Source organism: Trachymyrmex cornetzi, unplaced genomic scaffold (assembly GCF_001594075.2).
Source record: "Trachymyrmex cornetzi isolate Tcor2-1 unplaced genomic scaffold, Tcor1.1 scaffold220, whole genome shotgun sequence".
NCBI classification, from domain to species: Eukaryota; Metazoa; Arthropoda; class Insecta; order Hymenoptera; family Formicidae; genus Trachymyrmex; species Trachymyrmex cornetzi.
Window position 1 is genome coordinate 170,556 of NW_017296848.1, and position 25,153 is coordinate 195,708.

At 33.5% G+C, this 25,153-nt stretch overlaps 5 protein-coding genes across 8 annotated transcripts in view; 3 read left to right on the forward strand and 2 right to left on the reverse strand.

The window, feature by feature from the left end:
- The first annotated feature begins 1,849 nt into the window (after positions 1–1,849).
- On the forward strand, positions 1,850–4,249 carry Prosbeta2 (Proteasome beta2 subunit). The gene is made up of 4 exons (XM_018505935.1): positions 1,850–2,051; positions 2,658–2,837; positions 2,917–3,232; positions 3,915–4,249. Exons 1-4 carry the CDS (start codon positions 1,990–1,992, stop codon positions 4,188–4,190), a joined length of 834 nt encoding a protein of 277 aa, XP_018361437.1. The 5' UTR covers positions 1,850–1,989; the 3' UTR covers positions 4,191–4,249.
- Positions 4,250–4,330: 81 nt separating this feature from the next.
- qua (villin like protein quail) lies at positions 4,331–12,628 on the reverse strand. Its single transcript, XM_018505934.1, has 9 exons — positions 12,195–12,628; positions 11,253–11,369; positions 10,042–10,382; positions 8,565–9,046; positions 7,414–7,697; positions 6,715–6,901; positions 6,004–6,252; positions 5,505–5,801; positions 4,331–4,746 (listed from the first exon to the last, which is right to left on the reverse strand). Exons 1-9 carry the CDS (start codon positions 12,330–12,332, stop codon positions 4,397–4,399), a joined length of 2,445 nt encoding a protein of 814 aa, XP_018361436.1. The 5' UTR covers positions 12,333–12,628; the 3' UTR covers positions 4,331–4,396.
- Positions 12,629–17,976: 5,348 nt separating this feature from the next.
- LOC108760123 (uncharacterized) lies at positions 17,977–19,622 on the forward strand. Of its 3 annotated transcripts, none has more exons than XM_018505916.1 (4): positions 17,977–18,212; positions 18,287–18,390; positions 18,800–19,015; positions 19,332–19,622. In XM_018505916.1, the coding sequence occupies exons 1-4, from the start codon at positions 18,176–18,178 to the stop codon at positions 19,530–19,532; spliced, it is 558 nt and encodes a 185-aa protein (XP_018361418.1). In that variant the 5' UTR covers positions 17,977–18,175; the 3' UTR covers positions 19,533–19,622. The 3 variants fall into 3 exon arrangements, with proteins under 3 accessions (XP_018361418.1, XP_018361419.1, XP_018361420.1); XM_018505917.1 differs by having other exon boundaries at positions 19,324–19,614; XM_018505918.1 differs by having other exon boundaries at positions 17,983–18,212; positions 19,363–19,613.
- A 624-nt stretch (positions 19,623–20,246) lies between these two features.
- mEFTs (elongation factor Ts, mitochondrial) lies at positions 20,247–23,776 on the reverse strand. Of its 2 annotated transcripts, none has more exons than XM_018505924.1 (4): positions 23,735–23,776; positions 22,057–22,212; positions 21,440–21,971; positions 20,247–20,993 (listed from the first exon to the last, which is right to left on the reverse strand). In XM_018505924.1, exons 2-4 carry the CDS (start codon positions 22,210–22,212, stop codon positions 20,770–20,772), a joined length of 912 nt encoding a protein of 303 aa, XP_018361426.1. In that variant the 5' UTR covers positions 23,735–23,776; the 3' UTR covers positions 20,247–20,769. The 2 variants fall into 2 exon arrangements, with proteins under 2 accessions (XP_018361426.1, XP_018361425.1); XM_018505923.1 differs by lacking the exon at positions 23,735–23,776 and adding an exon at positions 23,531–23,673.
- Positions 23,672–25,153, forward strand: part of Dhc36C (Dynein heavy chain at 36C) — a 46,136-nt gene continuing 44,654 nt past the window's right edge. Inside the window, exon 1 of the mRNA XM_018505922.1 lies at positions 23,672–23,745. The gene's annotated coding sequence lies outside the window, so the exon portion shown is untranslated. The remainder of the gene's footprint in view (positions 23,746–25,153) is intronic.

Below are 25,153 nucleotides of genomic sequence, written 5' to 3' on the forward strand. Positions count from 1 at the left end.
CCATACGGAAAAAAAACTATTAGAACGCCAATAGTAACTAATGGAATGCCAATAGTAACTATTAGAATGCTAATAGTAACTATTGAACGGCAATAGTTATAAGCATTCGACACTACTGCATTGAGTACTGTAACACTAGTAATGAATAGTTCCTACACTACACAATTATAAACTATTGACCAGTACAAACTTTTAGAGTGTAATAGTAAGAACTACTAGTAAGAATTACTGAAACAACCACTAATATAGACATTTAATAATTTACGCTACTCTCATACTAATCATTGAATAGTTCAAACTAATAGTGTGCAAAAATGTAAGAAATTAAACTAATAGTGCACATTCTGTACAGTATATACAACTGAATATTTCTTGCAGCATTCAATAATGTATATTCTTCAACATGTGTTGTTCACAACATGTGTTTACTGCTGAATTTTTAAGCCATGGCGATATACTTTTTAGAATTTTTTATATTATTTCTCACAATTTTTATGAAAAGTTTAAGATTTTCTTAAATTTTTTAAATTTGTACAAATTGAAACATTTTTCAGAAAAAGTTACATCAAAAGTGAAATTTCCAGAAATTTTCATATCTACAAATACTGAATTATTTATAGAATCCTCATCCAATTATTTCTGACAATAACTGAGAAATTTAACCTTGTTTGATGAATAACAAAGATAACAAATGCATTATGCATGAAACAGAAAGCACCCATAGTTAACAGAAAAACATTATTTAATCAATAATTCTGCAGATGATATACATGGTCATTAGGAATGAGTCGAAACTAACCGGTTATGATTTCGCAATAAAGTAGGTCGAATAAATTGAATCAAACGCGACTTTGTGGAGAAAACTTGTCAATTTTATTATCACTATATATATGTCAAAGATGTGTAATTATTTAACAATTGTAACATTACAAAAAAAAGAGGTGAAAATATGCTTGCGCGCATAAGACAATAGTGTCACGTCCAAACATGACTCGTGTTCAAGCGGCGTCCGATACGGATCGCGTTATCCGCGTAAACAGAAATAACTCTCTCTCTTATAAACAATAGAAGTCTTAACAATGGAACTGTCAAAGTATAATATACTAAATTCCCACAAGGCGTGAACCACGAAGGTGAACATTGGCGTCAGCAGAATTTTTTCCAGGTGGGGGATAGGAGGAGGTAATGTTTCCATTGTTAAATAATTAAATATTATATATATGTATATATTTATATAAAATATAAATTAAATATTTATATAAAAAAATTCTATAGTAAAAAAATTTGTGTTAAATTTAACACATTTCACATGTTCAATACGATCTACTCAAATTTTTGTGTTAACTTAACACGAGATGAATATGTTAGAAAATAACACAAACATTATATAAAAAATTAACACAAGAAGCGTAATACTTTGACACAATTTACAAACAAATTTTATGTTAAATTGACACATTTATAAAGTTAAATTTAACTGAAATTAGATGCTATTTTTACATTTCTAGTTTAGACAACGCCTCTAATCTGTGATATTTAACATATATGTAAGCATTTTGTATTCTTTTAGATTACAAAGTTAATCATATAGAATGTTCCAGTATCAAATTAATTGATCTGATATATTCATATATCAATTAAATTTTTTAATTTATAAAGTACGTAATTCCCCTATAATCAAAAAAATTTTTCGTGAAGTTACATAACATTATTTTAGGAGAAGCTTGTGGAAAATCACTTTTTATTTTGATTCAAATAACGGTGGCAACATGGCGGCATATGGTGTCACGTTCTTATTGGCTGTTAGAAATGAGTTCCTTCTATCATGGCTGATGGGGCACTAATCGCAGTCGAAAGTCGAAACTCGAAGTATCGAACAGTATCGAAGTGGTTACTGTGTACTGTCACTACTGTGTAGTGGATTACTTGTTATAGCTGTGTCATTTTTAATAGTTTTGTGATTTTGACTACCGATACACAAATCGAATCATGAGTTCGCTTCTTGTACTAGAAATATCGCCGCCAGGTTTTTCTTTCGACCTCTGCCAAAGGTGAAGACTTTTTCTTCTTTTATAAATTTATAACTCTGATAGTTATTCTAGCTAACCTAAAATGCATACTGCTGTGTCACATCATAATATAGCAGTATTTTATAAAACGATAAAACGAAGTTTTTATCATATAACTCATATAATATTAGTAATCACCATTCTTGTGAATAAAAGAACGATTTTTTCAGGAATTATAAAATGGGAAATCTTAGAATATTTCAAAATTTATATATTCGAAAAATTATAAAACAAGATATAGATTTTTTTAGTATTTTTGAAGTGTTTTAATTTATATAAAAATTTTACTAGGGCACATATTTTCTATAATTTTTTAATATCGTAAATAATGTGCTAATTATGATTTTTAATTATTATAAGTATTAAATTAAGCGGCAACTTCCATGCTTACTTAGTTTAAAAAAGTTCTATAAAGCAATTATTAAGATTTTGTTTTCATTACATTAATATGCATCTTTTAGAGGTATATTTATTATTTTAAATTACAAATTTTATATATTTCTGATTTATTTAACATTTAATATATATTTAATAATTATTTTAATTTGAAGCATATTGATCCTACTAATCTTTATTTATTTTGCTCAGGAATACTTTCTTGGTCAAAAAAGGCTTTGACGCTCCGAAAGTCAAGAAAACAGGTACTACAATCGCAGGTGTAGTATATAAGGATGGCGTTATTCTCGGTGGTGATACACGAGCTACCGAGGACACTATTGTAGCCGATAAATACAGCTTGAAGATTCACTATCTCGCTCCTAATATGTAGTGAGTGTCATAGCATCCTATCTTTATACAAAATTAATTTTACGAATAATGCATTAAGGGAAATATAAATTATTTGTAGCTGTTGCGGAGCTGGTACAGCTGCCGACACTGAAATGACTACAGAGATGATAGCTAGCCAATTGGAGCTGCATCGTCTGAATACTGGTCGTGTTGTACCTGTGTGCACTGCCAATACATTGATAAAACAAATGCTATTCCGCTATCAGGGCCATATTGGTGCTGCTCTTATCCTGGGAGGTTTTGATCTTGATGGACCTCAGTTGTATTGCATTTATCCTCACGGTTCAACAGAGAAGCTGAAATATACTACTATGGGATCTGGCTCATTGGCTGCTATGTCAGTACTCGAGAGCACGTGGAAGCCTGATATGTCGGTATGGAGTTTTTAATCATACAGTCGAATACTACATTTACTAGATTTGAAATAATCACTACTGTTTTAAAGATGTATTGAATGTATAGTTTCTACAAAAAGTTATTGAAATTAGAAGATACTTTCCATATAAAAATGAACATTATGTACACATGAAACAGTTCAGTGAGGTCAATATTTATATTTAATAGTACAATTTATGATTTAAATAGAAAATTTTTCGTTATATATCTTAATTATATGAAAAAAAACATATTTACTTATTAAAATAATTTTCGATTCAGGTTCTAAATAATTGCCAAATTTTTTGTATTACTTTTAAATACAATATAGAAAAATATCTAATCTTTTGTAATTTTTCGTTTTCTTAAAAAATACGTACAATACATATATTTATAAAATTTGGAATTCAGAGAAAACTGAGTTTCCCAAAAAATTTGGCAAATTTAAAATCTAAAATATTCATTTTAGATATAACTTTATGTGAATAGTGACAAAAATTTATTGTATTACAAAATTTATTGATGTTAAAATATATGTATTTATATTTATATGCGTACCAATTAATTTCTATATATATATATAATATATATGTATATATCTTTATATTAAATAATATATTAAAAGTATTTCTTATATTAAAAACTTAATGTTCTTGAATTGAGAAAGCGGATGTGTTTTAGGAAGAAGAGGCGAAGAAATTGGTGGCGGACTGCATTCGTGCAGGTGTGTTCAACGATCTTGCGTCAGGATCCAATGTAGATCTCTGCATCATTCGCAAGAACAGTGTCGAGTATTTGCGGCCTTATGATACCGCCAGCGTAAAGGGCGAGCGGCAAATCAGCTATCGTTACAAGTCCGGTACTACGTCGGTGCTCACGAAAACAATACAGCCGATCATCGTGGAGGAGGAGACGGTGCGCACAATCGAATCCGAAGCGATGGACACGTCTGCATGAAACTTCATTAACTAATCTAGCGTTCTATATATAATAATAAATACATTTTTCCAAACAATGAGACTTAACGATTGAAAATCAGTTCGATCTTGTAATAAAAATATTGCGGCGATTATGTAAGGATAAATGTATGATTTCTAAAATTCGGTTCCGTAAAGAGAAGAGATAATATTTGAATTGGAATCGAAGTTAAAAGAAGAACATTATTAGAAGAGTCCAGCGGCTTGTTTGAGGCGCTGTCTCTTCCATGTCGGTAGTTTTTCGAATTCCACGGGCTCCATTTTGAAGATTGCGATGAAATTGTCATAAGTCAAATGCATCTCTTTGCGTCTAACATCCACACCGGCTGGCAAATTATCCGGTTCGCTTTTCAACATTGAGGGCGGATACTTGATGTAATTGTCGAAGTCTGTGGTGGCCTTCGAGGTCGTCTGCGTCCTTGCCGATTGATCTCTATCCTCCAGCAGAGAGCAAAAGATCTCGAACGGTTTGTAATCCCTTAGCAGATTATGATTCCAATTGTCGAACAGTCCGATAAATGTAGCTGGCTCCAAACCTAAGAAACGATGAAAATAAAAATATAGATGAAATATAAAAAATATATTGTATATAAAGATTAAAAAATGTTTGCGAAAGAAAGAACTGAAAAATAATAAACCTATAAAAGATATTAGCCAAATTAAACTATTACTAACAAAAAACAGGGAAATTTTTCTCTTTGATTTTTTAATAAGCTTTTAATATGTTGTCTAGATCAAAATAAGGAGCATGTATTTTTTTTTATATGTGCATTCGCACTTTAGGAGATACAATGCTCCTTCGAATAAATTTTCAATTATTCTTTTTTCGAAGCGAGTATCGAAATTATAAGATAGAAACAAATTTTTTAAATAAAAATTGAATGATTCTAAGAGTACTTTATAATAAAAATTTTTTTTATTGTTTTTATTTTTTATGAACAAAATTTTTTATTAAATTCTTTTACCATTATTACTTTTGAAATAATTTCATTTAAAACAATTTTATTTGAAACGTGTTTTTTTTTCATCTTTTATAATTTCGACGAATTCGCTTCAAAAGAAATTTTGAGTATTTTACCCCCTAAAAATGCGTATAGGCACGTAAAAAAATATGTGTCTTATTTTGGTTTAGACTACAACATATTAAAAGCTCAACATATCAAAATCGAAGGAAGATACTTTCCTGTGTATTTCCTTGTTAAATTTTTATAACTTACAAATTGTTGGCTCGACAAAAACATCATCGATCGTGAAGAGATCTTTTCGAACTGATTGTGTGTTGTCTGGGACTCACCTTGTTTGATCACGGAAATGGTCGTGTTGCGATTTCGACCTGCGGGATGAGTGTAGAGATACACAGTGGCATCCTCAACGCACTCTTGCAGCGTCCTCGGGCTGGAGAACTTGCCTATCCATACCCAGATCACGCTGCCAACATCCAGCAACCAAACAGCTTCCGGTATTAGAGAGTTCTGTCGGAATCCAAGGATCTGCTCGCCCACGAAGAGGCCATTCTCAGTGCGGCATTGAAACAGATGTTTGTCTAGCTTCTCGCCGACTTCTTCAGTCTCCGTGCTGTAGGCACCTACTCCTGGGGAGGATAAATTTAAGCGTAATCAATGATCATAATGTCTGTGATAATGAATGTGATCATAGAAAAACATCCCAGACAACAAAAAGTATCTAAAATCAGGTTATAAGACGGTTTTTACACCTAAAAGACGTCTCATGTTACAATTTTAGACTTTGTGTTGTTTGGGATTCGAGATGTTCTATTTCTTCGTTCGGTTTACCTCCAAGCTCGGCCCAGAAGTCGTCACTCTCTTTACCCTCAGTGATGAGAGGCGCGTTTCTAGGTGCGAGGCGTCGCGACGTTTGTCTCGCGTCGCCAGTGCTCTTGCCACCGCACCACACGATCGGAGCGCCGGAGAAGAGGATGAATACCGCGCTGGAATCCAGGCTACTTGCTCGTAATGGGCGTTCCACAGCTTTTGAAGTGTACGGCGTCGAGCCGAACACTCTGACCAGATATTTTTTTGGCGCTGCAAATCAATCGAGAATTTTTATTATAAAAAATGAAGAGATTCGAATTCTACGTTCTCTTTAAGATACATGTTTCATTTAAATTTTTTTCATGTAAATTTAAGTATTCTATGTTTTCTTCGCATAATATATAAACTTTTTTGATATTTTATCTTAAACTGCAGTATGATATATAAATGGGCGCAAACAAACAATTCAAAACGCAATTGAATCAATCTATCAAGTCGGACAGCTTTAATTCTTAATTGATATTTCGGTCCAAATTAGAATTTTCTTTAGTGTCAAACAAAAAGGTGAAAGATTCTTAAAAAAGTCAAAAGTTCTTGTTAAAAATTTTAAATTTGCCATTATTATTTTTGATATTTTATTGATATTATTCATTTTTTTATATATATTTTTATATATTTTTTTAAAATTATTTCTTTTTAAACTTTTGTTACCGAATAACAGGGACACCTTACGCGAGTTACGATGACGTCCGGCGAGTATTTTAAGCTTCCCATCGTAGATCTGCAAGAGATGAGGTGGTTCTCTGCCTTGGGCCGCCTTCACCAACTGCGCGTTCGTCTCTTCAGATAGACGGCAAGCCACCGTTAAAGCAGCATCTCGATCCATTTTGACCGAGTGGACGCCTTCCCAGCAGTAAACCTGAAGAAGAGAGATATAATCGTTGAAATTTTTTACAGTAAATAGCCACAACATGAATGCCACGTTGGCAAAAAATTTTTTAGAATTTCTATATAAATTTTAAAATTTTTGTATAATTTTATAATTCTGTAAAAAATTTCTCCGATTTTTTATACAAATTGAAACACTTCATAAGTGCTGAGATAAGTTCGTATTTTTCCTAAAATTTTTTATAAAATTTTTTATAAATTCTAAATAGTCTTAAGGTTTTTTATTTTGTAATTTTGAAAGGAGAAAATCTGAAGAATTCTTAAATATTTTTTTCAGAAACCTTCATAAATTTTAAACATGAAAAATTCTTAAAAATATGAGATATATATGTTGAATTTTTTTCGCTAAGGATTTTAATATTTAGATATTTCGCATAAAATTGCGTACTAAAAAAAAACTTCCCCGCCCGTTTTAAATATTTTTGGTTTATTTAATCTGTAGAAATTTTTATTTTTGCATATACAGGAGAAAGCTCCACGTACAATACTTCTACACCTTCGTCCCTGTCCGTACTTATACAGCATCACGTAGCAGGTTTCCGCGTAATAGATTCCCTTATCTTCCTCCACCTGGACCATGCCCTCTTTTAATTCGACCCTCCACAAAGTTCGTTCGCCAGATCCGTCGTCCACCAGCTGACACTCGGCCGCCATCCTGGGCCTCTCGTTCATGTAATCAGGCTCGAAACTCACCGGCAAAGTCAACGGTCTCATCTTTGAAGGTTCCCAGCCCCTCAACAGCGCCTTCATTTCCGCCGGTTCGTGACCTTTGATTTGTTTTATTCATTTTATTCTGTTACGTATTATTACTACGATTTAAAAAAAACCTAAAAATTCTCAAGGCTTAAGCCCAGTTTTTATCAGTTCATTTCAATCATTTTATTTTTATTTTAATCGTCCGCGTAATTAATTTCTATTTTAAAATACGTCTATCGTTTTTTTCTTTTTTTGGCTACTTAGTTTTTTACATTTATCTGCATTTATTCTCGACTCCTTGAATATGTATGGTGTCTATAGACGTCATTGAATTAATAGTTTTCTTTTATAAATATTATTAAAATTATGCGAAAGTTATTTCTTAGTTTTTAAAATTAAGGATTTCAAATTTCTAATAAAAATTTCGAAATTTATTTTTTTGGAAAATTAATATAGTGGGATTTATATTTTTAAAAACTTATTTTAAATAATTAAAATAAAATTTTTATATAAAATAAATAATATACTTTCTTTTATATTGTATAGTATTTTTTTTTAATGTATGTGTTAAACACAATATATTTTATTATAAATTTTGCAAAATTTTATGTTGGTATTTAAAATGCTGCTTGCAAATTTATAATTCTAATATTAAATTCGTAATTAGCGGTTAAAAATACAATGGTAAAATAAGAGTATAATTCAGAACCTCGGAAACCTTAATATATAATTGTGATTTCTATTTATTTTTATTTATTTATTTTTATTTATTCTTAATATATAAATTCTTATCTAAATATATGAAAATAATTTACACATTTTAAATTCACTTTTGCATTTTGAGATCCCACACTCAAGGGGTTAAGAAATTTGTAAACAATACTGTATACCTCCGAAAGAGATTCATCTATCACGCGATAAAACAAATCCAACTCTACCTTCCGTTGTCCTGGCCACCGGTACGCCGTCACTGTAATCCTTCTTCTTGATGAAACCCCGTGCGTTTCTCACGGCCTCCAATCTTTCCCGCGCGTTGACATCACGGCCGACCCAGGCCCAGACGCCAGCTTCGCCCCGGTCCACCAGGTACACAGAACCGGAAGTCAGATCGTCGCGTAGAATCGGGCCGGATTTGAGTTCGGCGACCTTGTACTTGCCCGACTGCTCGCTGCACTTGTAGAGCTTGATGGGACTTGGAGGATTGACGCGATGCTGGCGATCAGGCGCTACTATCCTTGCCGAAGGATCGAGCACGCTGCTGAAGAGCTCCCTGTCGTTGGCGGGCAGGGTCTGCTCGTAACCATCTTCGATTACCACCACACGGCCGTTATTGTTTTCCTTCCGGGACTCCAAGAGACTGGCAGCGTGGCGTTTGTGCAGGGGATCTGACAAAGACCCGAGCCACAGAAAGATGACACCTCTACGAACGAAAGAAGTATTTTTTAATTATACTTTTGTAAAATTAACAAAGTAAAAATTGTACAGATATAAAAAAAATTGCAGGACTTTTATTATTTCATTTGCGAAACTAATAGAAAAAAAATGGTATTATAATTGCTGAATTAAGGAAAATAGAACATAAAAAATACGGAAAAAATTATGTTGGGAGCACCGATAAGAACTTATTTTGCGCAAAAACATAGCTGAGAATTAATTTTACTAAATTGAATTGTTATTATCAATTGTGATTTTTGGTGTTTTATTAATCAATTAACTAATACGTTTTTGCAAAGAAATTTTAAAAAGCCTAATAGAAAAGGAGATACTACACTTAAAAAATGATATCAACAATTTATTTTTAATTAAAAATCATTTTGTCAGTTCAATAACACTATTAATGAAACAGGCAGTATGCTCTTGTTTTAGCAAAATTTTATTTGTTTCATTAATATTTTTATTGAATTTAATAAGATTATTTTCAATTAAAATAATACTATTGATATATAACGTCATTTTTTAGTATATTAATTATTATTAGGTATTACTTATATTTTTTATACTATTTATTTTATTTTATTAATATAAAGTTTGTTATAGATGTAAAAAATTATTATATTTTTTAAGATTAAAAGCAAAAAATTAAATTATACTATAAAATAAGAAAGTTAAAAAGAGAGAGGAGATGATTATACGATAATTTTTAAATTTCTAAATGGCGGAGGAACAGACAGGAAATTGAAATTGTTTCTAAAATATCCATTCCAAGTAAATCGTAAAATTTTCCTGGGTAGTATAAATTAAACCGCATATAAACGCTAAAAGGGAACGGATCTATTATTATTCATTGTCAGTTCTCGAAAGGCATATATATTTTTTGCAGGCGGAAACTTTCACCGGTAGATTACGACATCATCCGGCAATTACGCAAAATTATTCGCGTCGCGTAGTACGCGATTGCCCTGAACTGTCACGCACTTTGAACGGACGTCTACCAGGATGACGTCCCGGCAGCTGAAGTGTTCCCAGTGGACTCTCTTCAGCTCGGTCAGGATCGGCATAGCTACCCCGGAGACGCGGTGCAGGATGCAGTCGGGTGGCTCGTGATGCAGGTTCTCGACGACCAGCCGCTGCCGAAAGTAGGCGAGGAACCGCGGGCTCTCGCGGCCCTGCGCCTCGCGCGTCAGGATCATCGCCGACGTCTGCGAGTCGAGCTCGGCGGCGCGGAGCGCCGCGGCGCCGGACACCGTCGAGTCGCAATCGGCGCCGATCCAGAAATGGATGGCGCGCACCACTGAGGTGTCCTTCAGATCCTTGATCTATCAAAAGGATAGAAGTCGTCGTTCCCTTATTTTCTCTTAGAGAGATTTAATACTGGCTAATTTATTACTTTAAGACGATAATTAATTATTTATTTGGATATACTCTAAATACACTGAACAGCTCCTATATAATACTTAAATTAAAGCAATTAATTACTGTCTTTAATTAGTATTAAATTGATTAGTATTAGATTTCTTTCAAAAGTGACCCAAAAATTAAGTTACCCATAAAATGAGAGAAACTATTTTTTCAACTTGACAAATAGTTACTTATTGATTAATTGAATAATATTTGCAAAAAGAATATAGATTTTTAACATGATCAAATATCATTTCGTTATTTTTATTTCGCAACCCTTAAAAACACTCTTCTTGAGTTATATGACGATTTTGACAATTCTTTTTAAGTTAAGTTAGTTCATTTTTGATTATCAAGAATAATTTATTTAACTCATTCATGATATAATGACTCAAAAATTATTCTTTTTGTTCTTTGAGCTGTGTTACTTTTGAAGAGAGCAATATGTCAATCGGATAATAAAGCAAAAAATAAAAAAAAGAAAAGAAAACTTAAATGGGTATTTATCCTGTTTAATCGCTGAGTTTTTTAAACGCCGCGATTTCTTTTCTTTTAAATACCATAATTTTTAATTTCTAATGAAGTTTCCTTGTACATTACAGTCGCGTGCGCGAGAAATTCATTTTCTTTGCGGAGGAATGTTTCAATGGCAAACTTGAAGAATTACAAGTTGAAGAAAAATTATACTCTGGGATCCAGGGCGTGGATTTTGTTAGGCAAGGCGGTGCTCACGCTTTCGTACAGTTTTTCTCATAATGACGTAACACAATTGAAGTAAAAGTATATACCGGCATGCCCGGATAAGGAAGTGCACCGTCCTTTGCGGACACGGCATAGACAATGTACGCTGACTCGGAGAGGAAGAGGCCCATATTGTTACTGCTTACGACCGTAGCGCGTAGACCCTGTTTAACAAAAGCGAATACGTAATACCAAATGAGGCGAAACGAATCGTAAATGCGATATGAAACAATAATTATATCTAAGACTGGTATTCATAATCAGTTTTTATTTTAAGAAATGTCTTAAGATGTTATAGAATCTGATTGGTTCGTGACATCTTAAAACTGCATGTATTTAAGACTTAAATATGTATAAGATCCTGTATTAGCTCACATCGGCATTACTTATCTTGTTAGATTTAATCATTTGAGTCTATTTCAGTTATTAATTTTGGTTTTAAATATAAGAATACCAGCCTGGGTGCAAATAAGGCCGTCAGTTCTTATATTTAAGACCAATATCTTAAGTATAATATTCCCGAGAAAAAAAAAGTTATATGTATTATATATAACTATATATAAAATATGTCAACTTTTTATATAATTGTATATAATTTTATATAATTTTATGTAATGATATATGAAACATTTTTTCCCGGATTATTATGTCACGAACCAATCAGAAGGCCGTATCTTAAGCATCTTAAAATATGTATACTTAAGATAGTCTTAAAATAAGACCATGAATAACGCTTTAAAATTATATAGAGTAAATAAATACTAAGAAACAACCCGGGAAAAAATATTTTATATACACATAATTATATATAATTGTATATAAAATATTTTAATTTCACATATAATTATATATAATTTAGTATAATTTTGTATAATTATACATAATTATGTATGAAACATTTTTTCCCAGGAAATAAGTTATAAATAATAATTAATTAGTTCAATACCTTAGCGTTATTCAGGATTGTAATTATCTTTGTTAATAATTACCTCGATTCTCCAGACTCGAAAGATGCTGCTGTTCTTCGGAATGTTCCTGAAGACTTCGCCTCCGGAATCATCGCTGCGACAGCTCCTGTCGTCCTGCGGGACGGTATTTAAAATTTCAGGGTACAGCACAGTCGTCATATTCGTCCACAATAAATAACAAGATTGTTTAAAAATTCCTCTCCTCTCGACGATTCAGAGCTTTTCTAGTTGCACTTTATTTCTCGCGTTAAAAAAATAATGTAACACCGCAAAACGACGGACAAGTCGACGTGTGTCGAGATGAGACTCTCGCGAGACAGTGGTATCCAGCGATCGCGTGTCGAGAACGAGGAGTCAAAGCACTCAAATGAGTTCTCGCCGCGGAAAATTGCTGGAACTCGAAAACGGATTCTAAGGCCGTCCGATGGGCGCACGCGTACGGTAATTAATGGTAATTAATTCCGGCGTGCGCGAAAGCATCGTCGGATGTAACATTCGCAGAGCGCGCGGGCCGAGGAGTTTTGCAACGGACGCGCTTCGCGAGTGAACTGAAAACTGGGATACCAGAGCTCGCGAGAGGATCTCCGTCTCGCAGGTGCACTCGGGTATGTGCTCGACGCACTTGACGCATCACACGCAGCTTTGGCCGGAAGAGCGTTTAGCACGTTAAAGAAGGTTGCCTTCATTTAGCTTTCCATATTTATTAATATATGTATAACCTTAATTTAGCGCTTTCCATATTTATTAATATATATATGTAATAATAGTTCGATTTGATTTATATTATTGTTCGATTAATTGGAAAGCTATACACAAGTTTATCAATTCCATTAATTTGGTTAATTATTCTAGTTAATTAGCAAATTAATTATTTGGGTGGAAATGCGAAACAATCCTTTGATAAAATTGCTATCTATTAGAATTATTAAAAGAATGTCTAAGAAACTTCGGGACTCTGCCAGATAGTTTATTCTTATACAACGCTTTTATAGACGTTTGTGTGAACAAAATAGTCATTTTGCACAAATTGCAAAGAACATGCGTTTCTGTTTATTTAGTGGATTATTTTAATTTATTAATAATTAATTAACCCTTTGAGAACCGGAGCTTTCTAACAAAGAGATTTGAAGAAGACTTGTCCTTTTCTAAGGATTTTCGGGATCGCTGAATTCAATTCTGCTCTCGGAACTTTTTAATTAAAATTCTAAAAAAATAATCTGTTTATCATAAAACTCGATTTTTAGATTCTTATTATAAGGGTTATCTTTTCATCTACAAAGAGTTAATTAACAACATATAAATAAAAGAGCAAAAAAGCCACACGCCGTATGTCATTAGAGAAAGTCATATATTCAAAAATTCATCAAGTTAACATATAAATAAACATAAACGTTTCGGCCAAGGTGTGGCTATCTCCAGTATGTAAAATAATTAAATAAGTAAAATAATGATGTCAATACAATTTTGAGTTAACGTGATAAAATTAATTACAAAAATGAACGCAGATCATACAATAACAGATTTTTCTAGCAAGAGTTGAGCCATTGTCGATCGATTAATTCGTCAAGTTAATCCTCGTGTATTTGGTCTAATAACGATTGCGTGTATCACAAAATTTCCAAGTTCTATGATATCAGGAAAAGTAGTGCGAGATGTAATGACGAGGAGAGAGAACATTTTTGTTTGAAATAATTTTAACGTCTCATTAATTAACAAATGAATTATTTGACGGATTAAAATGCAAAATGATTCGAGTCATCACTTCTTAACGTCGCATTAAATAGTAGAGGAAAGTCGCCGGTACTGACATAGGTCTCCTAAAGTGACACCCCCTTATTTCTCAAAAACTAACTATTGCACTTTATACTCGCCGATACTGATACAGGTCTCCTAAAGTGACACCCCCTTATTTCTCAAAAACTAACTATTGCACTTTATTAATAAAATCATGATCTGTTTAGCTAATTAAAGAAGTACAAACTCATAATTCATATATTTGTGGCTTATTTCTATACCAAATCAGCTAAAAATCAATTCTATGAATCCGAGAAGAAAATTCTTACGGTGTTCTTTTGCAAATTGCGTAATTAAAATAATAGTGACTGTATTATTGATAATATTATGTCATTTTAAATGTTTATAGTTTCATAAATTAGTTTTCTTTACAGAATAGGACATATCTTTATTTATAGAATAGGAATGTTGGTATTATTGCGTACTATATCAGTTTTGGAGCTCATTTTGTCAGACGCTCATTTTTGCATAACTTACGAAAAACTTAATTATTGCAAAATTACAAACAGCATTATAAAAATTGCTTATACCATCTGATAGAAGACACTTTTTACTTTGTATTTATGTTTTTGAAGTTGTATTTTTACCTTTTGTTTAAGAAATATTGTCTAAAAACAAAGTCGGTATCGGTGACCTTCCTCTAAGTGTAATAATTAAAAAATTGTATAGCTATCTAAAAATGTCAGAACGTCTGAAGGATTTATCCAGTTCCTTTCTGACGCTTTTATGACACTTTGAGACGACGTTTGTGCCATCAAAACAGACGTTTCGGACAGATTCCAAGAGGAACGATTTTTCGAAAGACTTCTCGTCGCGACCCGCATTTGTCATTGTTCTCAGGAAAATGAGCGGCTTTTGTGCCGCTGGCTTTCGGCCCAAGTTGATTGACCCGTAACCACATCGGATCCCAGTAAGACGGGGTCCCATTATGCCGCTGCCGACCGCCGTCACATATTGTGTTGGTCTCGTTCCTCCGGCGTGTGCGTGTGCGTGCGGCGTGCGTGCGTACCGCGATTCATTCATACACGAGCCCCGCGCATCTCGCATTCGCCTCACGCACGCACGCACGCACACGCGCGGCCCGAGCATCATCCGCGACGATCATCGCCCGCGGTGCGACAGGGCAGGAAGTCGCAACTGTCGCCCACATCTCTGCGCGGGAATCGCGGCAAAAGGTGAGAATTCGCGGTCGCTCGACCGCAAACAGCCGCCGAGTCTCTCTCTTTGAGAGAGAACGACTCGTTTTTTTTTCTCTTAGCCACCCGTTCGTTCAATGGCGGTGTAACAGGTGAGGTGAAGGCTGCGGAATTGAGAAGTAGAATTTCGGTATTGGGGCACATGATTTTTATTTCTTTTTTAATTCTCAATCGTGGGTCTATTTTCCATTCGGTCAATCTCTCTAAAATCTTTGAAGTGGAAAATCTAATATTTCACTTTTAAAAATTGACAATTAAGCCACTCTTTTTTAACACTGGCTCAATTGTCATTCTTTGTCATTCTCTAGAATTAGATTCAAAGATTTTATGATGAAACAGATAGAAATGGTAAAAAAAAAAACAATTCTATTTTCTTTGTATTGTATCCTCAAAATTGAATTATTTGTGTTAAAATATACATTTATTACAGTATTAATTCTTTTTTATACGAGTTATAAAAATCATTTGAGTTCCTTAAATTTCTTATTTAAATTAATCAGTGCCTTTTAATTAACATAAATTAAATGTTCTACTTTATTTAAGGGATGTCCCGTCTGTGCTGTATGGGGTTTTAGACATGTCAGTAACTGTGTTAATTTTGGCGTCAGCTCCGGAGGATTAATTAAAGGTTCGACCTATTCGAAGGTATTCGACGATTTATCTACCAACTACAGAATTAAATACGAAGGTCGGTTAATTGATTCACTATCATTCCTTCAGGCAAAAGTATATTTGTGATCTTCTTCCTTGCATTTTCTTTTGTGTATATTTCGTAGAAACTTTATTTTTGTTGAATAATTTTTTCAGAAAGTTGTCAGAAATATTAACAGATTTTATGTAGAAACATTATTCATGAAAAATATACTTTGTGCTTCTTTTTAATGCCTTTTTTTTCGGCGAATCGATTTCTTCAACATTATTTCTCCAAACAGGCAAAATTATATTTATGGCTTACACTTTTTGTGTTTGTTTTATGTAGAAACACTATCTTTATCAATTAATTTTTTTCAGACATTTAAAATAAGAACAGATTTTGTGTAGAAAATAATTGAAATTGGGTATAAAATTTGACATTATGAGTTTAACTCGCCCTCCCTACAGAAATCTATACTGGTTAATTAATTACTGAAAGACAGTAATTAAATACTTATTTGGAGTATTAAAAGTATCGAACAACAGTGCTCTTGATACTTAAAATATTCAGTATTGGCCAGTAGATTTCTCCCTTATAAAAATTCAATACTAATACTAGCCAGTTAGTCACTTATTTTCAGTACTAAAAGTACTCTTAACAATACCTTTAATAAAACAAGTACTTAATTGGCCGGTACCAGCGTTAAATTTCTACGAGGGCCGTAAGGAGTCCGGAAAACCTAAAGCCGAAGATTCTAAAAACGCCCCGTGCGATCGTAGAGATCCGAGAGCGACTCGCGAACGGAACGATCTCACTCACCCGCCTGGGAAAGTCCATTGTTCTGTGGTGTCTCGTGGCTCGGAGAAGCCGGGGCCCATTTAAATCGCTTCTACCACGCGGACTGCGGAGAGGGACACGCGCGAAGGAGCAGGACGCGCGAGCTCCGCTCGCGTATGATGCGCGGCGGCTAACTGTACACTGCGAAACAACAGATATTCCCCGGGCTGAAAACGAGACCACATCGGCGCGGTGCCGTACGGCCGAGTGTCCGGAAGTGGGCCCCGGAACTCCGGCCGGCCAGCCGTGACCGGCAACGGCAGGCGGCCCAGGACGAGCTGCGGCCTCATGAATACGTGGTACCTGCGTGAGCGCGAGCGCGCCGCCGCTGCCGTGAGGCACAACGCACACACGTGCACACCTGTTCCGAGGTCCGCTGCCTTTCCAACGTTACCTCGCCACGGATAGATAGAGCACGGCGGTTTATTACACGTCCTAGAACACGTAATGGGCCCCTCGCGCGGTCCGTTCCGCTTCTACGTGCGTTAAACGCGCTTCTCGTAAGAATGCAAGAAGCTGGGATAGATCTTGGCAGAATCAATGGGGAACCGTAATCGTGATTGGACAGAGATAGAGCAGGTTGAATGAAAAATGTGTAAACACAAAGACTTCGAGCAAAAAGAAATCGTTACATTAAATAAGGTTCGTGAAAGCCACTTGATGGAATTCTGTAAAAGTTATATGTATTTGTAGAAGTTAAATACAGACGTTTCGATTCCTTTGTTCGCCTTCAATATAGGGTTAACAAAATAATAAGAATTATTACACGCAGATATCAAAATTAGTAAAATGTTTGGTTCGTTATTGTGAGGTGTAAATATTTTTTTTTTAGACGAAACTTTTATGGTTTTTAATAATTTTTTATAACCGTATATTCATAAGTTTTTGAAAAATCTAATATTTTGGAAATACCCCCAACCCCAATAAATTTAAAGGAGTTGTTTAATTCCCTAAATTTTAAATTGGACTGATATAAAAAATATGGATCTTTTAGAATTTTGGCGGATGTGTTGAAAAATACAGTCTCAAGAATAAATATATGTAAAATTGAAATGAACTCTGTTACTTTTTTTTATAGAGTTGAAGTTATTTAAGTTATTTAAGTTACAAAAGATTAAAGTTGCACAAAAGCTTTACAATTATCCTATAATATAAATATTATAAATAACGTAACAATATATACATACGTAACACATAGTTAATAGTTAAAGTATATTTTTTTTAACAGAAAAAGATGTAAAAAATAATACTCATTTTTTTCATTTTGATATCGCATTATATACATATGTACAAGACGTAAGTATAGATATATATTATTCTTTGTACTATTCTCTGTCTAATCTCAGCACAGGAGGGTCTCTTTTAATCGAGCATCGAGTTTCCTGAAGCCATATAAATTCAGTTCGATCCGGTCCTTGAAACAAAGTGCGCTCGCTGCGCATTTTTCCCTGACAGCTCGAAGGCGGCAAGCGAGGGATGCGAGTCTCGTCGACAAATGTCAGAGGGCTGCCTCCGTCTTGCCACCCTTCGACGGCGCGAGGATGGATTGGCGAAACGAGGAATCGGATCAATCGAGCGGTACATCGAGGTAGAGAGACGCTCGTTGCGAACCTCCTTGTAACATACAACGTGCACTTTCTCTTTCCGGACAGTCGAGAACTTGAAGTGGGATGAGAACGATCATCCCGCGGAGAGGACGAAGGATGCTGTCGCTGCTGCAGTTCTGGATCATAACGTTTGCTCCCAAGGAATTCAGGTTTATTGAAATTAAACATGTTCATAAATCAAATTTCTAAAAGCAATTTAATTCCATCTATAATTATAACTATAACGATTTCATTTAATTATTGTTATTTAGTTTCGATTTTTTAATTAAACCAATTTTATTTTTTATTTCAATTTTAAATTAAAACGGCTGTACGGATAAATTTTCAATGAATTGACAAATATAAAAAAACATATAATATACATAATAATTAATTAAGAATAAAAAATAAAAAATATTATGTATTGAAAAATTAATAAATTAGTAAATATAATTTTTAATTAATTCTTTTAAAATTACGAGCTGCTGATGTACAGTTTTTCTTTTCAATTTTATATCCATCCAAATTAAACACTTTAATATGAAAATAATTGCGTTTTCTTGATGAAACTTTATTTAGGTTGGAATTGGGACTTGCAAGGATATTGGGAATTTCACGTCCGCTTTGGAGAGTCTGGAGCTTGAGACGACAAATCACCCAGGCTTTAGAACAAATTACATGCAGACGGATTACTTCAATGATTCCGAGCAGGAGGAAACCGTTCCAGTTTTCAAGACGAGAGAAAAATCTACCTTCGAATTGGTAGTCCAGGGACCAGAAATCTTAATTTTTCAGGTATGAACGTCTTTATTTATCCATAATTTATCCATAACTTGATCTTTCAGAAAACAGATTGATTTTTCAAAACTCAACATTTATGTAAAAATATATTGTCAGAGATATTCAAAAAGAATTAAATAAATTATTCTCAAGAATATTAAAAAGGTATAGTATATGTAATAATATATAATAAAAAAAATATACAGAACACAAGAATTTAAAGTAGTTTTGTATATTTAATTTTTTGTATATGGATACGTTTATTTATTATACATGTATTTAATTTAAAGAGCATACTGTACAGAAAAGAATTAAAAATTAAGACTCATAGGAAAGGATTGAGGAAAGGATTTATCCTGCAGGGCACCCGGCATTCCCCTGCAGATATCGCACCCTATTGGAAGAAGGATTCTCGGATGTGGCTGTGGAAATCGGTCCGGCTCGCGAGGAGGCTGAAAAATATCAAAGCAAAGGTTGCTTCTGCAAGCACTTTGTATCGCGAGAATCTTTCGTAGCGTATACTTTTATCTAACTGTACATACCAATTTTCGAATCGTAATTTTACTTTTTTATATTTTTTTCATTTTAATATTCAAGTAATGTTGGTGACTAGTATGAAATATTCTTTCATTTTTATCGAATTAATCAAATAATAAAAAAGAAACATTAAAGGAAACAAAAAAAATGCAATGAAAAACATTCATATGAATTTTTGATTTTGGTATAATAATTTAATTCTTTATGACCGTGATGAATCTTAAAATTTGATACAATAAAAACATTTTTGTACTTGTGTCAAAATCTTGTTAAAATATATTTATGTCAAATTTTTAACATATTCGAGTTAATTTAATATATTATAACTGTTAATTTTATTCAAGAAATAATTTTTACATAATGTTTATATCTTTCTAACATACTCATCTTGTTAGTAAATTAATACAAATATTTGGGTAAACCATGAAATATGTGTGTGTGTTAAATTTAATACAAATTTGAAATTTTCAAACTGTACACGTCAAAAGATTTAATGAAATAATGATGCTTTAAATTTTATGCTAGACTATCATCGATTTTATTACAATAATGCGATACACTATACATAATGGCAAAGTTGAGAGTAATATTAATCTAATCTTTTTTTCGTAAACATTTTATAAACAATATAAATTAATCAAGCTCTCAATATTAAAAACAATATTACAAAAAAACAATAAGCAACTAAGAGCTAATACACAGTTATTATTAATGTACGTTACAATTCTTCTTTATTCTTCACCTGTACATATTTCCGACGTTTCAGTTGCTTTTTTCAGTCATTTGATCATGTAAGATTGGTTGATCTTACAAATCTTGACTTGTTAAGAAGAGCCGTTCGCATGATCAAATGGAGAATTACTCTGGCTTGACTAATTGCGCCTACATTCAGAACAATTGCATTAAAATTTTTGGATTATTAAGCCTAATGTTATACCATGAAAATGGCTGAAAAAAGCAGCCGAAACGTCGGAAATATATGTATAGGTGAAGAATAAAGAAGAATTGTAACGTACATTAATAATAACTGTGTACTAGCTCTTAGTTGCCTATTGTTTTTGTAATATCGTTTTATAAACGTTTGTTGTTAAAGATATATAAACAATTTAAAAATTTGTGTTCACACGATCTCTATTCTTCTTCGATTTCATAATTAAAGTAATATCGTGAAAATTAATATTAATGGTTGATAATAAGAAACAATCAGATATTTACGGACATTGCAATTGACATCAGCCGCAAGTCTGAGCGCTCTTTAGTGGTGACTCCTCGTCAAGTTCCTCACCGATCTCGAAACGCGCGAAGTCAACGATTTCAGCATGCGTTTCCGTTAGCAACTGCTGCACAGAAAGACTAGGATCGAGCAGGAATTCCTGATAGATCATGCACTGCTCCTCGTCCATATTGTCGTGCGGTTCATCCACCTGCGGGTTACCGATTTTCTGCGGATCCATGCCTACAAAGAAGAAACAATGTGAATGTCGTCCTTTATTTTTTCAATCCAATTATCCAAGGTGCAGTCCACTTAACGCTACAAATACTTCAAAGTTTAATTGACCAACCAGAAGAAAGAATTTTACTAACTGATCAATAAAAGAATGTTTCAAAGCATTTATTTTAGGCCTGTCCAATTTGAATTCCGGAGCCAACGCAAAAATTTTCAATGTAAGATTTCAGAGACCAAAGTGTTGATAAGTGTCACTCAGATACGTATCAACATTTTAGTCTCCAAAATCTTACCCAAATTGAATTTTTCCGCATCGATAACCTTGCGTTTTGGCTCTGGAGCTCAAATTGGACAGGCCTACTATAAATAGGCCTGTCCAATTTGAGCTCCAGAGCTCCTACTATAAAGGCCTGATTTATAGCATCAAGAGTATCCCTGTGACAGATAAAACCTACCAATAATATGCTGGCAAAGCTGCGTGCCCAGCATATTATCGTTGTTCTCGCACTTGATGGCTACAAGGGCGCCGTATTTGCCGAAGGATATAGGTATAGGATTCATCGGTGCTGGATGAGTGCAGCCAAACAGTGTCACATCCGGCGATCGTACGCTGATGGCGAGAGCGCGCCTCAGACTGATATTCTCGCCTACGTTGCCGATAGTCAAGGCAGAATGGTCACTCAGAGACTTGCCGTCTGCGGCTGGCAGGTCTTTGAGACTGTCTGCATGGAAAATAGTCCGTTGTACTTCGTTCTGAACGTCCTGGGATTTTGCATGGTTCAATACAGCGGAGATCACTGCCTCTGCAAGACTATGGAACTTCTTGTTCCGCGCGACGAAATCAGTCTCGCAGTTAATCTCGGCCAGTGCGGCATGATTCCCATCTACTGTCACCGTGATCAGTCCTTGGCTGGTGCTGCGGTCCTTCAGCTTGGCTGCCTGGGTCCAACCGTACTGCTGTGCCTGTTCTTTCAGCCACTTCTCAGCCTGGAGTAAGGAAGAACTAAGAGATTCCGTCGTAAGTCGATTAGAGTCGCAGGACGCATGCTTAAGCAGTCGTAGAGCCTCTTACCTTATCCAAATCATTCTCGTTTAGTTCCAGAGCTTTCTTGCAGTTTGCAAATGTGTAGCCAGTCTTCTTGCGCAGCTTAGCTAGCAGAGATTTATTTGTGGCCTGCCAAAGCAGGCCATTTGTGTGAATTAGGCGGAATATCTGAGCCGGAATCATCTAAAACATATATTAAATTAATTTCTGCGGTAATAAATAATTTATTATCAATATATGTTAATTTAATTTTCTTAATGTTACATCCACTAATAATATGAAAAATTGGATTCTGATAAAATAAGTTAGTTTCCATATATGCTGTAACTCATAATATAATGAACAAAAGATGTCAAACATAAATAATAACTCAATAATGGATAACTTTTTAGCTATGATCTATCAAAGGATTTCTGTGAGGATAAATTTTACACCTTTGATACATTACAGCTCAAAAATTATCCATTATTGATATCTATCTATGATCTTTTGTTCATCATATTACAAGTTATATTCCTACATTTATAAGCACATTTATCCAAGAGACGTCTTAGGAATGTCCTCAGAATATTTAGAAAATATAGGGACGTCTTTAGGATGTTCCTTGGAGATATATGCTATGTGGAATTATATGATTGTGTTTAACAACAAAAGCAGCTTTGTATTGTTGTAAAATTCTTTAATATAATTGGTCTTGTTCTCAATTCCTCATTGGATCCAAATGTATCACCAATCATATTGCAGAATCTTAAAACTTGTAAAGCTGTTTTTTTTTCTGTTGAACGCAGGGATCTAATTTTCCACATGATTATACGTGCGGAGTCTTATCGATTATCTTTATTAAGATACACTTGGTATTGATTCTTTCCAAACAAGTTACGAGTTTTGAACTTCTTGAAATTAATTAGTGCCTTTTGACTAATATAAACTAAATGGACATCACAGATTTAATAGTAAACGTATTATAGATTTTGATATCAGCTCCAAAGCATTAAACAGCTGCGTCCTGAAGCTATAACATTCTAAGGATATTCCTAAGACATCTCTTGGATAAAATGTGGTATAGAAATATAACTTATAATATGATGAACAAAAGATGATCATAGATACTATCAATAATGGAGTGTTTTTGAGTTATGACATATCAAAGGTGTAAAATTTATCCTCACAGAGATCCTTTGATACGACCAACTCCGTTTGATACAAATGCTGAGTATAGGAAAGAAAATGTGTCACGAAGGAAAAATCAGATTATGTAAATTCTCGAGGAAATCGCAAGGTCACATCGTGACATTTCGCGCCGTTCTGGGTCTCAGGCTACCGCGACAATCGAGACGCAGGTGGTTCCTGAAACATAACCTAAAAGAGAATCGCACGCAGGATCGGATTGCTTCTCGCTGAAGGGGAAACAGGAAAGAGATGCGAATGCGAGGACTGTCTTCGCTCGCCGATTTCACTGAGGTTCGGGGGATTCGTTAACTCTGCCGAATCGATCGCCTACGTTGCCTAGAAACTGCGATCGAGGGTGCAGTTTGAGAATCTCCGGATGCATGAATGACACGAGGACACGCGTGGCTCGCACGAATGCGGATCAATTTGGCTGTTAATTACGCGAGACGCTAGTCTGCGAATATTCGTGGCAGACCGAGCTGATTTCGCAAATCTAGAGCTATTTCGCGGCGATTCAGCGGTGCAAAACACTCACCGTGTTTGAAGGTTAGAATACACCACAAATCCGTAATCATTTCTCCATCAAGAGGGCGTTTTCGAGGCCTCTGTCCCCTTTTAGTACTTGGTGAAAATTTTTTATATAATTTTTCAGAATTTTTATATAAATTTTAGAATTTTTCAAAATTGTTTTATCTATAAGAAAATTTCTCAGATTTTTTTATACAAATTGGAACACTTTTCAGAAATGCCGAGAAAGTACATTTCTTTTTTAATTTTTCATGTATATAAATTTTGAAATATTTTATTTCTAAAAGTTCTCATTCTATAATTTCTCTGTAATATTATAAAATTTGAAAAAGTTTAAGATATTTTTTCAGAAATTATAAAATAAGGAATCTTAAAAATTGTAGAGTATTTTAGAATTTATACGTAAAAAAGGTATAAACTTTTCCAGTGTTTCTGAAAAGTGTTTCAATTTGTATAAAAATTTTGAGAAAAAATGCTCTCTAAATATTTTGAAATAATAATTGTTGCAATTATAAATTGTTTGGGTAAGTGTTCCCTGGTGGAAATTTTTCTCAGAGTTTTTCATATAATTTTTTAGAATAATTTTTCACAGAATTTCTATATAATTTTATAACTTTCTCATTTTTTATACAAATTGGAACATTTCTCAGAAAATTTACATCTTTTCTCAGAACTTTTCATATATGTTAATTATAAAATATCGTAAGATTTCTAAGAATTTTTGTAAGTATAATTTCTGATGAGATATTATAAAATCTAAAAAATTTAAAAATATTTGAATGAGAAATTTCAGAATATTTCAGAATTCAATTGAAAAATTCTGAGAAAAGATGTAAACTTTCCGAATATTTCTGAGTATTTCTGAAAAATGTTCCAATTCATATAGAACTAATTTAAACTAATAATTACATTGTAGTAATGTTATTGTGTCTTCTTTATTTAATGTTATTATATATTATATATTTTGTATATTGTTAGAAATGTATTCTTAACTATATACTTAACATAACTTAAAATGACATATTCTTTTTTAAGTATCTACCTACGTTATATTGTATTTGGTTACATTTTCCTATATTTTTATATTATTTTATATTATATTATCTATTATATAATATCTATTATATCCCTCATTTGATATTATTTTCACAACATTATTATAGTTTTATTATAATTGTAACACAGCATTTTTAAATAAAATATTTTATTTATCTGAATAAATTTTTGAGATGAATAAACTTATCTGAGATCAAATCCGTAAAAATATGTTTTAATTTTAACGTCAATAATAACCGAAAGTTATATGAAATAATTATCTAGTTGCATATTTTACAAATATTCTGTCTCAAATGTATACCTGACGCGTGTTTATAATTTAATGTAATTTCGCGCTTTGTCATTCGGGATTTAATTAATATTCGTAGCA

Coding starts and splice junctions, on each gene's coding strand:
- Prosbeta2 (XM_018505935.1), top strand. CDS start 1,990: ATGAGTTCGCTTCTTGTACTAGAAATATCGCCGCCAGGTTTTTCTTTC. Junction 2,052..2,657: donor TCTTTCGACCTCTGCCAAAG/GTGAAGACTTTT, acceptor TATTTTGCTCAG/GAATACTTTCTTGGTCAAAA. Junction 3,233..3,914: donor CGTGGAAGCCTGATATGTCG/GTATGGAGTTTT, acceptor GATGTGTTTTAG/GAAGAAGAGGCGAAGAAATT.
- qua (XM_018505934.1), bottom strand. CDS start 12,332: ATGACGACTGTGCTGTACCCTGAAATTTTAAATACCGTCCCGCAGGAC. Junction 9,047..10,041: donor CTGGTAGACGTCCGTTCAAA/GTGCGTGACAGT, acceptor TTTCGTTCGTAG/AGGTGTCATCTTTCTGTGGC. Junction 6,902..7,413: donor GACGAAGGTGTAGAAGTATT/GTACGTGGAGCT, acceptor TCTCTTCTTCAG/GTTTACTGCTGGGAAGGCGT.
- LOC108760123 (XM_018505916.1), top strand. CDS start 18,176: ATGGATTGGCGAAACGAGGAATCGGATCAATCGAGCG. Junction 18,213..18,286: donor GGAATCGGATCAATCGAGCG/GTACATCGAGGT, acceptor CTTTCCGGACAG/TCGAGAACTTGAAGTGGGAT. Junction 19,016..19,331: donor CAGAAATCTTAATTTTTCAG/GTATGAACGTCT, acceptor TAAGACTCATAG/GAAAGGATTGAGGAAAGGAT.
- mEFTs (XM_018505923.1), bottom strand. CDS start 23,581: ATGCATCCGGAGATTCTCAAACTGCACCCTCGATCGCAGTTTCTAGGC. Junction 22,213..23,530: donor GATCGCAGTTTCTAGGCAAC/GTAGGCGATCGA, acceptor TATATGTTTTAG/ATGATTCCGGCTCAGATATT. Junction 21,972..22,056: donor ACGAGAATGATTTGGATAAG/GTAAGAGGCTCT, acceptor TCCTTACTCCAG/GCTGAGAAGTGGCTGAAAGA.